General features: G+C 34.8%; 2 protein-coding genes across 4 annotated transcripts in view; one reads left to right on the top strand and one right to left on the bottom strand.

Moving 5' to 3' along the window:
- The window catches only part of LOC131669454 (formin-like protein), a 32,768-nt gene extending 26,489 nt beyond the window's left edge, over positions 1 to 6,279 (top strand). For 2 of the 3 annotated variants that reach the window (XM_058944326.1, XM_058944327.1), the window contains exons 7-16: positions 11 to 87; positions 241 to 673; positions 740 to 980; positions 1,061 to 1,320; positions 1,392 to 1,659; positions 1,766 to 1,893; positions 1,973 to 2,417; positions 2,496 to 2,770; positions 2,850 to 2,963; positions 4,346 to 6,279. In XM_058944326.1, coding sequence (XP_058800309.1) covers positions 11 to 87; positions 241 to 673; positions 740 to 980; positions 1,061 to 1,320; positions 1,392 to 1,659; positions 1,766 to 1,893; positions 1,973 to 2,417; positions 2,496 to 2,770; positions 2,850 to 2,963; positions 4,346 to 4,558 — 2,454 coding nt within the window. In that variant the 3' untranslated portion in view covers positions 4,559 to 6,279. Of the gene's footprint in view, positions 1 to 10; positions 88 to 240; positions 674 to 739; positions 981 to 1,060; positions 1,321 to 1,391; positions 1,660 to 1,765; positions 1,894 to 1,972; positions 2,418 to 2,495; positions 2,771 to 2,849; positions 2,964 to 3,742; positions 3,842 to 4,345 lie in introns of all 3 variants that reach the window. The other variant, XM_058944328.1, reaches the window with a different exon arrangement.
- A 1,475-nt stretch (positions 6,280 to 7,754) lies between these two features.
- LOC131669439 (guanine nucleotide-binding protein subunit alpha homolog) lies at positions 7,755 to 14,044 on the bottom strand. The gene is made up of 5 exons (XM_058944306.1): positions 12,847 to 14,044; positions 12,152 to 12,412; positions 11,889 to 11,939; positions 11,588 to 11,805; positions 7,755 to 11,513 (listed from the first exon to the last, which is right to left on the bottom strand). Exons 1-5 carry the CDS (start codon positions 13,066 to 13,068, stop codon positions 11,156 to 11,158), a joined length of 1,110 nt encoding a protein of 369 aa, XP_058800289.1. The 5' UTR covers positions 13,069 to 14,044; the 3' UTR covers positions 7,755 to 11,155.
- Between the last annotated feature and the right edge of the window lie 532 nt (positions 14,045 to 14,576).

Below are 14,576 nucleotides of genomic sequence, written 5' to 3'. Positions count from 1 at the left end.
GGTCTTGCAGTACGGCTTCAACATGGTGATCCAGCATCGAGAGGCCATCAACTGCATCGCGCTGAGTCTCATGCACAAGAGCCTCAGGTAATCATACTTTTTGTGAATCTACCCGTGTGCGGACGACGACGACGACGACGACGACGACGACGACGACGACGACGACGACGACGACGATGACGGCAGCGGCGACGGCGGCTGCGGCGACGGCGTCACGGTAATTTGCATTGTCTTCCATAGAACGAAAGCTTTGGTGCTGGAGCTGCTGGCGGCGATATGCCTGGTGAAGGGTGGACACGAGATCATACTGTCGGCCTTCGACAACTTCAAGGAGATCTGCTCGGAGAGACGGAGATTCACCACCCTCATGGAATATTTCACTCAGTACGATAGCTTTCACATCGAGTTCATGGTCGCATGCATGCAATTCGTCAATATCGTGGTGCACTCGGTCGACGACATGAACTTTCGGGTGCACCTGCAGTACGAATTCACCAAGCTCGGCCTCGACGAATATCTCGAAAAGTTGAGGCACACCGAGAGCGAGGATTTGCAGGTTCAAATCTCGGCTTATCTGGACAATGTGTTCGACGTTGCCGCCTTGATGGAGGACAGTGAGACCAAAACTGCTGCACTCGAGAAAGTCGCTGAATTAGAAGACGAGCTTGGACACGTAGGTTTTTGTCAATTCGTTGCTCTCCACTTGAGCGATACTTATAGTGCGTTGCGTTCGTTATAGGCGCATGAAAGGATGGGTGAGCTGGAGCGAGAATCGCTAGCGAAATTAGCTGATCTCGAGACTGAACTAGGCGCGATGAAGGTCGAGTATGCCGAAGCACTCGAAGCTCGTCGGCAAGTCGAGGAGGAACTCACCAATCTCAAGCGTCAGAAGCAGGATTCGGCCAGGAGGCAGAGCGTATTGGAAAGCAAAATTCAAGAGCTGGAAACTCTCACCGGTACTCTCACTAAGAATTCTTCGAGTAAGACATTGCAGCATTTTCGACAATTCGAAAATATCGTACGAACGACGCTTACTCATCGTCTGATTTACGTTGCGCAGTCGCTATGCGAAATGGATCGGCATCGACGTCACCGGTGCTGGATGGACCTCTATTAAACGACAACTCACCTTCGCCGCAGAACGAAGTTCATGCACCTGTGCCGGCGCCACCACCTCCGCCGCCTCCACCTTGTCCACCGCCGATGCCTGTCGATTCAATGATGGGCAACCATAAACCGCCACCTCCCGCTCCGATTCCACCACCACCTGCGCCCGGTATGATGCAGGCTCCCGATGGTGCGATGACCATCAAACGAAAGGTAAGCATATACATCACCTTGTTCGATGATATTTGAGAAGCTGAGGATGACGACTTCTGTTCCGATTACAGGTTCAAACGAAATACAAACTGCCGACATTGAATTGGATAGCTCTCAAACCGAATCAAGTGCGAGGTACCATCTTCAATGAACTTGACGACGATCGATTGCACAGCTACATCGACTTCACGGATTTCGAGGAGAGATTTAAAATCGGCTTGGGTGCACATCTCGCCAATGGCAACAGTGAAATCGATGGTCTTCAAAGCTTTCCAAGCAAACGCTTCAAGAAACCCGAGAACGTCTCGCTCTTGGAACATACGAGATTGCGAAATATCGGTGAGTTGTGCTGATTTTTCAGCTTTGAGAAAAGGCATATAGTTATGTGATGATGCTCGAAAGTACGTCGATTTTAATTATGAATTATAATCACATGCTTTTGCAGCTATCTCGAGAAGGAAAATGGAAATGCCTGTGGAGAAAGTTATCGCTGCCGTTAATGCGCTGGATCTCAAAGTTCTTTCGCTTGAGAATGTGGAGTTGTTACAGAGAATGGTGCCCACGGAACAAGAAGTGAGAATTTCGTCGCATTTACATTCAAATTCTGTCGTAATTGTTTGATGGTCGAATTTAATGTTGATTGTTCTTACAGACGAAAGCATATCGAGAATATATATGCGAGAAAAAGAACGTGAATCTCCTAACCGAAGAAGACAAATTCCTGATGCAACTTGGTAAAGTCGAAAGAATCTCAACGAAATTGTCTATCATGAACTACATAGGAAACTTCTTCGACAATGTGCACCTCATTGCTCCTCAAATACATGCTGTGATATCTGCATCGAACTCAGTCAAATCTTCGAAGAAATTAAAGGCTGTTTTAGAAATAATTCTTGCCTTCGGAAATTATTTGAATAGCAGTAAGCGTGGTCCTGCATACGGTTTTAAGCTACAAAGTTTGGATACATTGTTAGATACAAAGTCGACCGATAAACGTATGTGCCTTCTGCACTATATTGTGGCAACTATAAGAGTGAAATTTCCCGAGCTCGTAAATTTCGAATCTGAACTGTTATACATCGATAAAGCTGCAACTGGTAAATAGATGAAAACTTAGTTTGATAATATTACAATCGTGAAATTCAAAGTACTAATTTCTTATTTATACAATGCAGTTTCTCTTGAGAATGTAACCACCGACGTGCATGAATTAGAGAAGGGTATGGATCTTGTTCGCAAAGAGTTTGAACTTCGAGGCAAAGAAAAACATAACACTGTGCTGCGAGACTTCCTTAATAATTCCGAAGAAAAATTGCGACGATTAAGATCTGATGCTCGTGCTGCTGGAGACGCCTTTAGGGAATGTGTTGAATTTTTTGGTGAAAGTCCTAGACAAGCTGATGCTAATACATTCTTTTCTTTGATTGTTCGGTTTGCAAGAGCATTCAAGGTATGCCCAATAAAAGTCTAATATTCACATTTCCTTCATAATTTGTTTATATGTTCATATCTATATATATTAATCGTAGGCTGCAGATCAGGAAAATGAACAACGTCGAAGGCTAGAGCTCGCAGCAGCAGAAGCTTTGAATACGTCGGAGGAAGTTATTAAAAGAAATAAGTTGAATCAGAAAAAACAACAGGTATCTGAAAAAGTATTTTCGTTAAATTAAAAAAAAATATTTTTATGCATGCACACTTTTCATAACAATACAAATTTATCAATCAATACAGATGTATGAATTATTATTTGTAGCTAATTTAGTGTATTTTCTACTTGAACGCTTAACTTTAAGAAACAAATATTAATTTTTTTTTTGAACTACATCTCCTGTCAACATCAATGACGCTATTACTTATACTTTAAAGATTTTTATTAACATAGTTTGTAAGACTGTGCTATATTAAAAAAAAAAGAGTAATTACCTAATTGTAACGTATTTTACTTTATGTAGATTAACTTGCTGAATATAAATTGTTGCTTACTTGCTTTTTACTAAACTACTATGTAGATATTGCATGTTTAGACTTTCGTTTTTTGGTTTTACTTACTCACTCTTACTACACTTACGTAAATCACATGGAAATCACTGAAAAGTTTCTAAGCACGTAGGAGGTATTACTTTATTAAAAAATAATCTAAAAACTATTCATAGTTGTGATTTAAATTTTCCGAAAAGGACATCATTAATATTAGTGTATTACTCCAAAAAGTGAAATTAAAATAAAAATAAAATACGGGATTTTTGTTTACCTGTGCACGTTGTGAAATAGCATGAATTACGTCGGGGGTTCAAAATGAGTGTGCAAATTAAGTTAAACGATTGTAATCAACGGTCGTTTAATGTAAAGTATAGTTTGGTATTGTGAAAGTGAAAAATTAAAATTGTATTTTTTGTTACATATTTATTCGGACTTAAAGTCACCGAAATTATGGTGTAATTCAAACAAGTCATTGTTACATCGACATCTAAATGAACTGGAGCTCAAATCGTAACAATGTATAAACAAATCACAACATGTAAGTTTCTCCTCACTAATAACCTGCTCTAAAAATAATTCTAAAACAGAAGTTAGTATTTAGAGATTGCTGACTTATTTACACAATGCACTATATTTGCAATGAAAATTTTTGATAACTAATTGGTTGAAATTGAATTACTTATCAAATCACTACATTTTAGCACAAGTGAAACATTTCATTCCATTCCTTTGGAGCATGGAATGACTTTTTTATAGTATGTGCATCGGCATGAATTTATGCGCATTGATGTTGCTTGAGAAAGGAATTAGTTTTCATTAGAGCACCATAACTTTAGTATTTAAAATATACTGCCATTATTCAATTAATCTTTCATGAATTTTTCGATAACTCGTTTTATCTAAAAATTCAATATACATTTTTCCTATATTATTTAAAAGTTTGAGCTGAATGTATTAAAAAACGCCAATTTTGTATATTTAGTGATCAAATTTGCAAATAAATACATAAACTTCATAAACGTAATTATATTCTGTTTAACAGGATGCTGTTATAAACGAATTAAAAAATAAAACCAGACTAGTTCAAGAAAAGAAGCTTTTGCAACAGGATGAAGTTTACAATGGAGCACTGGAAGACATTCTTTTGGGCCTTAGATCAGAGCCATATCGTAGAGCAGATGCAGTCCGAAGAAGCCAGCGAAGACGCATAGACAATCACAGACTTTCTCGCACTGCAGAAGAATTGGAGGTGTAATTTAATTTTTTTTTTCTCTGCTTTTACAGAGACAAATTTTTCATGGCAGTTTCGTCTACGAAGTGTACATAAAAAAAATTCAACGCGACATATCGATGAAAATAAGTTGAATTTATCGAATTTATTCCCGCAAGAGATGATGAAACATGCAAAGCATTTGTGAAATTTCTTGACATCTGATGATGAAAAATGCACAAGTCATTGTATTGGTGCTACAGGCTGTATAGTAATTGTATTTTTTTACATGCACGTTTAGCGCATTCATATACGGAAATGTTTGTTTTTACAATTTCTCAATGGATGATGTTTTGACGATGCAAAAAATCACGCAACGCAAACTTTTTATAACTTCAATATCATAATTAAATGATACTTTTCGAAATGAAGATCGATAGTAGTCAAATAAGAGAGCGTTGATATTTATGTGCAAAGTTTTTTTAGTATTTGCATAAAATTATGATTACTCTTATTACTACATTTGTTTCTTGTTGGTTGTTGAACATTTTTTTTCAAATTTATAAAACTACAAATATATTTCTAATTGGTATTATAAGTATTATACTTTTTCCTATCCATTGCTCTCTTTTTATATAAATTAGTTATCATTTGATGCAAACATTCCGATGATTATTTTTAACCGCTATTTAAAGACATCACATGATGTAATTCCGTCAATATGTATAGAAAATATCTATCAATATATTTTCAAAATAATCTATTTGCACTACGTCTTGATACAACTATAATCAAATTTTGCTATTCTCGATTAAAATATTTTATAATATCAATACTATTCAGTAAGTGCACAACCATTTATATAAACATTTACCCGACGGCTTGTTGAATAATACACATTGTCAATACTATAAACATTCCTATGGAAGAAATAGATCCACATAAAATTTAAAAATGACAAGTAACTTTTTTACTGATATAAGAAGAATATATATATTTCAAAATATTTGACAATGACAACTTTTACTTTTAGCGTTTGTTAGTCGAACCGTCCAAAAAAGAAAAGCCGAAAAGCCGTATTTCTCAAATTACATTGACTTCATAAATGATTAACAATTTCCGTATTTTTATGATATATTATACATATTCGATGTAAGTTCGCGTGAAAGTTTTTCGCGATTTCATCAATTTTTCGATACATATATGTGTGCGTGCATACGTGCGTGTGTGTATGTGTGAGTGCGTGCGTCCGTACGTGTGTGCGTACGCGCACGCGTGTGTATTCAAATTGAAATGGTATGAATTTGATAAAATAAAATAGTTGCCTTAACAAAATGACTCTGTCTGCACAGCATTTTTGAGCAATTAAAATGAAGACCGAACCATAACTTTTAAGGTACTTTTATACATCAAACTGATACTAAAAATAAGTTGTACATATTTTTGTATAATATCTGTAAAAGTCAGCACGTCACAAGTGTATGAAAATCTATATAATTATTTCTACATGCTATGTATTCGCCGATTATACGATTAATTTATAATTGTGATGTTTAGGAAACTACGTATACCAATGTATCCTTCAAGTTAATCATATTGCGACTGTGCAGATATTAAACCAGCTTAAATTCAAATCAAAATAAGTCTTTCGTATATATTTTGCGAATCTGTAAATATGTGAATTATCGGTAAGTTACATAAACATTTTCAGAATGCTCGTTTTATTTGTAAAATATATAAATTGGCATCGATTGCATGCAATAAATAAACGAAATATATTATAACTACCTGTCTTACCAATTTATTTACAATCTTTCATTTACCTTAAAGTATCATTAAATAGATATACCAAGATAGTTCGAGGATATCTCCGTGTACTGAAACGCCGTTTTTCAATAAAAAATTGGCCGATCTATTGTAATTTTGATACTGAATGTAGTTGTAAAGAAAAATATCCACTCTTTTAGCTAACAATAAAAATTGTTTCTTTTTAGGTTTTGTAAAGTGTATTTAGAGATAAATGCTTTATGAACTATTTACAATTTCAAATTGTTTACTGGCTAACAATACATTTCCGGCTAAGTATCTCATCATTATAAAGTTCTCATTTTTTAATTACCACATTCATTAATCTCTGAATTGCTTATGTTATTCTTAAATCGTCAGAACAGTAATTTTGTTCACAAAAAGTTTATTTGTCCACCATAAGCTTGTAAACTAAAAATCTTCACCGACCAATCAATCACGATCTTCTTTACCTTTATCGTTCGAGATTTTCAAATGATTATAATAACTTTAGTTAGATATTTTTTAATAACATTCATAGGCACAGCGTCGCAATTTACCAGTCAGTCATAATTTTACTCTTATTGTATTTTGCTAAAAAACTTTTTAACAAAATTTTACTGACATTATTATTCGCGCAAGTGTGAATTATAAAATTCTAATTTTACAATCAATATATTCTAAAAGAAGTTAGATCAAATTGCTTATCATGAGTATTCGCCGTAAGTTCGTTTATTCTCATAGGACTTTCACTTTTCTTTTTGTAAATGTGTAAGTCGTCTACCTTTTAAATTAATTTAAGGATAAACGAATAGTTCAAAACTAGTGAATGAATTCTAAAATCTGTCATTTTTATAAATTAAAAAAGTTAACAAACACATGAAAAACTGCATATTTTGAGTTGTAATTAGCTAAATGTCACACTTTTACTTATGGTGTAGATTAAAAACTAGATTAATTAAAAAAAGGTCTACTTCAAAATTGTTAGCCATTAGCCGCAAAGCTATTTAAAAAAAAACATTCGCAAAATTATGCTTTCAAATGAGTATTTATACTAATGCTCAGGACGTAACAGAATAATGAATCGAGAATATCTCTGAAACATACCCTTTCAAATAAATTCAATTACATTGAAGTCAATTGATCCGTTTGAAAGATATGTACAAAAGGTGCGAATATACAATAGAGACATGTACTAGTAATAGTTTTCATTATCACCGTTTTGTACATTCTAACTTGCACAGCAATTTATATTATAAATTAATTTACAAGACATTTAGAACAATATGTGTTGATTTCTGTATAAACTAAATTATAGTGCTAGATAGAAAAATTGACATAAAAAGATTGTATAAACGAAGAGACTCGATATATTGAGAATAAAAATACACAGATGTTTAATCATTTTAGAAATCAATTTAATTTATTTACAAATATACAATATACAAAAAGGCACAATATTTACATACTTCGGATCATACACAACAAAATGTAATAAACATAACAAAATAGATTCTTGTATACAGTAAATACCTTTTATAAAATGCTTAAGTCCAATGTTTTTGACGCGCGGACAATTATGTACGGTCTTATTATGCACGTAAGCTATTGTGCACAGTAATGCGGCGTGAATCAGCATGTATCAATTCTTACGCTATGTTACTGTACACAATAATTTGTATGTATAATAAAACCGGGCACAATTGTGCGCACGTCATATTTGTCATGTAGAATTTTTTAACAATATTTTTTTTATCAGAAAAAGTTCGACAAATAGACATTTTTATTTTTGAGTTGAAAATATAAAAATATAAAAAATTTTATAGAACACCATCACCTTTGCGTTTCTTATGGTTATTCTTTAAATCTACCTAGATTTATTCCAGTAATTTTCATCATTTTGCTTTGTATATGAATGATGTATGTTTTATTTAAATCAGTACAAACACTATTAAAACGGCTGGGAGTTGCTTGTTTTTTTAACAAATCGTAATTATTTAGCTGCCATTTCAATAACGAACCACCTCTGAGCAACCTGTACAAATAATAATGGCTAAAAAACGCTCTTATTTAACGAAAAATAGCCTAAATTAAATCTTACACCGCATAACAAAGTCTTTGCTTATAAACTTTCCAAAAATGTATCGCAAAAAACCTAAATCTACAGCCATGACGATGAAAGTCTTTGCAAAAAAAAAACGCTTCTTAACTTCATTATTTACAAGCAATTAATTCAGTATACATGTTTCAACTTATTACAGTATTCGCTGAATAAATTACAAAGATACACAACACGTAAGTATTTGCAATTGTGCTTTTTTATCAATCGATAAGTATCGAGAGATTATTAGAATGCAAATATCTGCTCTAAAAACGGTTGCAAAAATTACATTACTTACATAAAAGATTTTTATTAAAAAACAATGCAAATTGATTTAGTGCAGTCGCATTTATGTAAAAAGAAACAAGTTAGTGACAAAAATGAGTACTGTGCCAACGTATTAGATATTCGATGCTTTTTTTATTGTTTGTTTATTAAAAATGAATAGCGATACAGCTTTAGAGATATTAACGAAAGTTTCGAAAGACAAAAGAATGGTCAATATTTGAAAGGCTGCTTTAGAGTTAAATATTTTTTAACGTATATGAAAATAAGATTATTCAACAAACTTCAACCATTTTGGCTTTACGGGAATGTATGTGTCAATTTAAAAAAAAAACTTCAGTTAATGTAAATTGAATTATGTATAAGTGATTACAAAAAAAATAAATAAGTGAATGTATAGTATCGATTCGAATATTTTACCAATCGAAAATATAGAAATAGCAAAAGAAATTGTGTTTTTTTCAATTATATAATCAGCACCAATAACGTGAGTGTTCAAATCAATTCACATAAATAATGATGATTTATCAAAGTCTCTTACAAAGTTTACCTTTTAAGCTAATTTAAAAATGAGATTGTTACTTTTAACGCTCGACGTTTAGAATTAGCAGTAAGGCTTAAAAGATTGTATGTATAGCTCCACACTGTTAAATTACTTTCAACAATTCGATGTATATGTGTACAAAGATAATAAAACACAATCTTTTCGCTTTGAATATTGCTAATGGTGTTGCTGATGATACTGAATTTCAAATTATCATATTGTATTAATTAAAAGAAAAATACAGTTATTCGTTGTAGCAGAATAAGATTTCATGTAACTTTTCAATTTCATAAAAAGGTTTCGACATTTTTTAATAATTATTGCAATTGAAAGTCAATAGACATTTATAATGAATGAATGATTCTTTGGTCATTATAATGATGTTACATAAAATCTTAGGTTAACGAATCGTCAGAAATGCGATATCGATTCATTTAATCGCCTTCAAGAATCACTTTTACGTTTATTTAATTAGAAATAAAAATAACAATTTTAGCACAACTAATTAGTAGGAATAGAGAAATGTTCCTACAAAACACAGTTTTCGACCCTAGTTGTTCAAAAGTTGAGGAAAAAACTTTTTCAGAGCAATGTGTATTCAAAACAATTAGTAGCATAAAAAAACGTACGTAAATTGAAAGGAATTTTCATAACAACATGTCTAACTTATAAATTTGGAATATTCTATTATAGAAACCAAAACTCTTTCATCCAATTAGGGACGTAAGGATAATACTGATTGCAATGATTGTAACAAAGTTAAACCAATTCATTATTTTACAATAATTGTGGAATAGCTTTTCGAAGATTCCTAATTTTTCATTATCTTGAATCATTTTCGCACAGTTAATATAATGTTAATTGTTCATTGGAGATTCATGAACTTTAAAGACTTTTACCCATGGCACATTTACCTATGTGTACATTTGGAAGCCTCAGAGCTACTATCACAATTTTAGAAAAAATTGAGCTCTAGTCTTTAAAAAAATACCAATTTGTGCGCAGTTAGTTAGTGAAAAAAATGTACAAAATTGAGCTGCTCCATTTGTATTTAACATTATAAAACGCAGATTATATATAAAAAATATTGCTCATTAATATCGCAAAAATTTGTATATACGTTAGCAAAAAAATTTATAAAAAATGCTTCGTTGTCCTGATTCCGATCATATGGTTAATATTAAGCAATTTATCAAATCATTCAATTTTTCGTAAAAATTCGAACACAAATTGGTTCATTTCATTTGGTTTTTATGGCATGGATCTAGTATTTGGTTTCTTTAATATCTAACTTTACAGCAGATTTTAATAGTACGCGCGATTCTAAGTAAGAAATAAATTATTGCATATTTAATAATCTGGCAAACTGACAAGAGAGATTTAACGTGTATAAATTTTTCAAAATTTTTCAAAAGGTTAATGGAGTACCTATATATAAAATCTCAAAAATTTGTGCTGTTGAAATTGCTTTCAAATTGTTTTTTATCTGTGTAAATATTTATAAATCCACTATTGGTTATTGACAACGTATAGTTTACTTTTTTTATTATTTACACGATATAATTTTATAATAATCAGTAACTCACTTTCATTTTTCAATACGTTTATCAAAAGAGGGATGGAAATCGATGTTAGAAAATCTACAAACTCAAAATTTTTCACTACTGGACGATTTCCACCTCATTTTTAAAATACCTCTATGCGAATATAACGTTTAACGTAATGACGTTAGAGATAAGTTCTCTTTAACTCCCGTAATTCTATAAATATAAATATATTGTCTTTCAAATAATAGATGCTAATTCATATTGCAATATTCTTATAAAATGGAGTCTCTCTTATATCAGTTTATCTAGATAAACGTCGGTTGCATACCTTATTTTTATTACTACTGCTAAAAGTCTTGTATACTTTGTTATTTGGGCGCTTACTGCAGCATCAGAGATTCCAAATTTCTGTGCAAAATGGTATCTTTGACGGCGTTGAAAACAACTTTGATGTTTTCTGTGTCAACTGCAGTTGTGAAGTGATGAAACAGTGACTTCTTTGGGTCCCTCTTGACTGACACAAATAGGTCTAGTATAAAATTTTGAACATCTTTCATGGAATGTGGATCACCCTTGAATTGTGGAAAGTACCAACTAACATTTGTATCTCTTGATTTGACTTTTTTGTCCAACAAATCAGTTTTGTTCAGAAACAATATTACGGACACTCCATAAAATATCATGTTATTGATGATGGTATCAAAGATATTCTTTGATTCTTCTAATCTGTTAGTCCGCCTACCAACAAACACATATGATTATTGTAAAATTCAGAAAATAAATTAATAACTCTATGTTGAATAATATTTTACCTATCTTCTAATAAAACTTGATCAAACTCTGAAGACGATACTAAAAATAGTATGGATGTAACACAGTCGAAGCATTGATACCACTTTTGCCTTTGTGATCTCTGTCCACCAACATCAACAAATAAGAAGGGTATGTTGTTTATCTGAATAGAAAATTCTGATATTCCTTTCGTAGCTTTTCGACAGTGTAAAATATCTTGATGTGTTGGGATATAATCCTACAATTTTTTAATAATCAATTAAAAATTACTTTTTTATCAAAAGAAATTCGTTTTTCAAATAAGCTCTCAATTAGCCTTACCACTCGAGCAATCCTATCAAGGTTATCCAGAAAGTACTGCACTGAGTCACTCTAAAATCAAACAAAACTTGATCAGTATCAATTGATATCATCTTTGATGGTATATATAAGCTATCAAGTGACTTCTTGATAAATCAAATGAAATATTTAGTACTATTAATAGAACATAAAAGAATTTGTCATGAACAAAAGTATAGTGTAGTTAAGTTAATGAGGAAATATAATATTCAACAGATATTAATAAATATTGTACTTGCACGTACCAACTGAAATTCCCTTCTTCTGTCAAAGGCTGTTCTAATGGACGAGTCTTGCCAAAGACTTTGTAAAGCTGGTACATAGTGAAGAAAGAGGCGTGCATCTAATATCATTGTATTTTCAAATTTTAGCAATTGGTAACCAATATCATAATTTTTAGGATGCTCCCAAGGGATGTTCAATTTGTCACGTGCATCCACCAAAACTTTCATACCCTTGATAATATTCTGATAGATCACGTGCTGATATTCTTTAATTAGGTCAGGCTGGAATACAAAAAATGAGTTTTATGTTCAAATGATGATATTACAAATAGTTGAAAATATCAAATAAGTCATACAAACAAATGTGTAATCACTGTAAGACATGTAGTAATGAATACAGCAATAGGATTACAAATTTGAGATTTTAATCAAGTTGATTTTTTATTTACATAAGATTAGATATTATAAAACTTAATTGACAATAACTTGTGCTATGAAAGCTGTTACAAATTAATGTCTTTATGAAGTAGCGAATGTAGAGCAGCAGTCAATATGAAGGAAAAATAGCGTATTAAAAGATGATTAAGATCCAGAATAAACAATACAGGTACTCTCTGTCATTGTTAGTTGACCTACTGATTAGACATTTGCGTCAATTAGGAACAAAACAATGGTAACCAGGTATAGGGCATACCAGGTAGTTGAACATAACGCACCTCGAACTTGATGCCATGAATAATCCTCATCTGCTTGAGGAAGGTGGACTTGCCGCTCTCTCCAGCTCCCAACAGCAGGAGTTTGACCTGTCTACGAAAGGCTTGCCTGTCTTTTTCCAGCATTCTGTCAATTTCTTGACTCTTGTACCTCTGTTCAATTTCCTCGGGGCTGAACTTGAACCTCAGGCACCAAGTGCACGACCACGTTAGGGGACCCGCCATTTTGCGACTGATACCCTTTCACCGGGGATACTCCTCGAGGCGACGAGAAGTCGCGACGGACACTGCTGCTGGGCTCACTCTTGCGTACACACAAACACACGCGTGCGTACGTTCGCGCGTGCACAGCACACACACAGGCAACGACAAGAAGCGACGGGACACTCGGTCGTCACAGACCACTTCTCGACGAGGACGTATGAGCAAGTCGGTGCGAGTTTGAGGTCAGTGTGCTCGTCGCTGGGTCGGTGGAGCGGCAGCTGTATATATAGGCGTGGGTGGCCGGTAAAGGCACAAAAGCTGGCACACGGCGGCAATAACGCGCGCGCGCACTGCTTGCGGTTATAGTCGGTCAGTTTGCGGTGCTCTCTTTCTGTTCGTCCGACTGTCTGTCTCTCACACGGCTAGCATTTTTTTTCTTTTTGCTCGTGCAACTTGGTCGCGCGCGGGACGACGTGTATATGGCGCGCCCGTCTCGGCACTTTTGACGCGCGTGCGACAGACGGACGCGAAAAATCCGCTCGCTCGCTCGCTCTCTCTCTCTCTCTTTCTCCGCTCTCTTCACAGCAGCGCAGCGCCGCTCTCGCGGAATTTGCGCTCACGAACACAGACACACCAACACGTCACAAGGAACACACAGATGCCGAACGAGGAGCGCTCTCTCTCTCTCTCTCTTTCACTCTTTTATTTTGCACCTTCGCGGACCGGCAAGTAGCAGCAGCAGGTGACGACGAGTATACGGCGATGAAGAAGACTGTTGGACGATTCCTCGCTCATGATTGAATAATCTGCGCGAGTGAGCAAGAGAGAGCGGGAGAGCCGGATATGCGTACGGTGGGTCATGTCACACCTGCGAGAATTTCGCGCGCTCGGGTGGGAGTATAAACTTGCAGTCCACTTCCTCTATAACTTTGGCACGAGCGTTATATATACGTGGGCGCCTCGAAATATGAGCGAGGCTGCAGATAGAGGCGCGCTCGGCCAGCGGCTTATAATAACGCGCGAGCTAGTCGCTCTCCTTTTTCCTCTCTGTCCACTGTATACGAAGCAACTAATGCACGGCGAGACAGCCGAGCGGCGGCTACCGTGGCAGCAGGGAGCCTACTTTGCTCTTTCAATTATTACGAGCTCTCGCTTTCTTCCAATTGGTTACTCTCTCTCGATAGAATGTACACACGCCGTATATTTTCCCTGGACTCAGCTCTTTTAATCTCGCTCGACCGAGAACTCGATGCTCTCTCTTACAAGCGACGACGCTCGCCTGTATACCTATACGAAAGCGCACACCTTGCCACGCAGTGCTCGGGCGCGCGCTGTACGTGGGTATTAAATCTCTCTTTCTTTCTCCTCCGCGGACACACATAGAGCTCGCGCGATGAGAATTGTGCGCGATATATAGAGAAAAAGAGAGAGAGAGAGAGAAAGAGAGAGAGAGAGAGAGAGAGAGAGAGAGAGACGTCGCCGTCGAGGCGGAGGACTAACGGTGTGTTTGTTTTCTCTGTCTGTCTTTC

Source organism: Phymastichus coffea, unplaced genomic scaffold (genome assembly GCF_024137745.1).
Source record: "Phymastichus coffea isolate CEN01 unplaced genomic scaffold, Cenicafe_Pcof_1.1 PCOF00093, whole genome shotgun sequence".
NCBI classification, from domain to species: Eukaryota; Metazoa; Arthropoda; class Insecta; order Hymenoptera; family Eulophidae; genus Phymastichus; species Phymastichus coffea.
The sequence above is the reverse complement of the archived record's forward strand: the minus strand, read 5'-3'. Positions and strand labels throughout refer to the sequence as shown.

Excerpts from the sequence above, each read along its gene's own strand:
- LOC131669439 (XM_058944306.1), bottom strand. The coding sequence starts at position 13,068 with ATGGCGGGTCCCCTAACGTGGTCGTGCACTTGGTGCCTGAGGTTCAAG. Across the intron at positions 11,940-12,151 it reads GAAGAAGGGAATTTCAGTTG|AGTGACTCAGTGCAGTACTT; the intron begins GTACGTGCAAGT and ends GTTTGATTTTAG. Across the intron at positions 11,514-11,587 it reads CAAGTTTTATTAGAAGATAG|GCGGACTAACAGATTAGAAG; the intron begins GTAAAATATTAT and ends GTTTGTTGGTAG.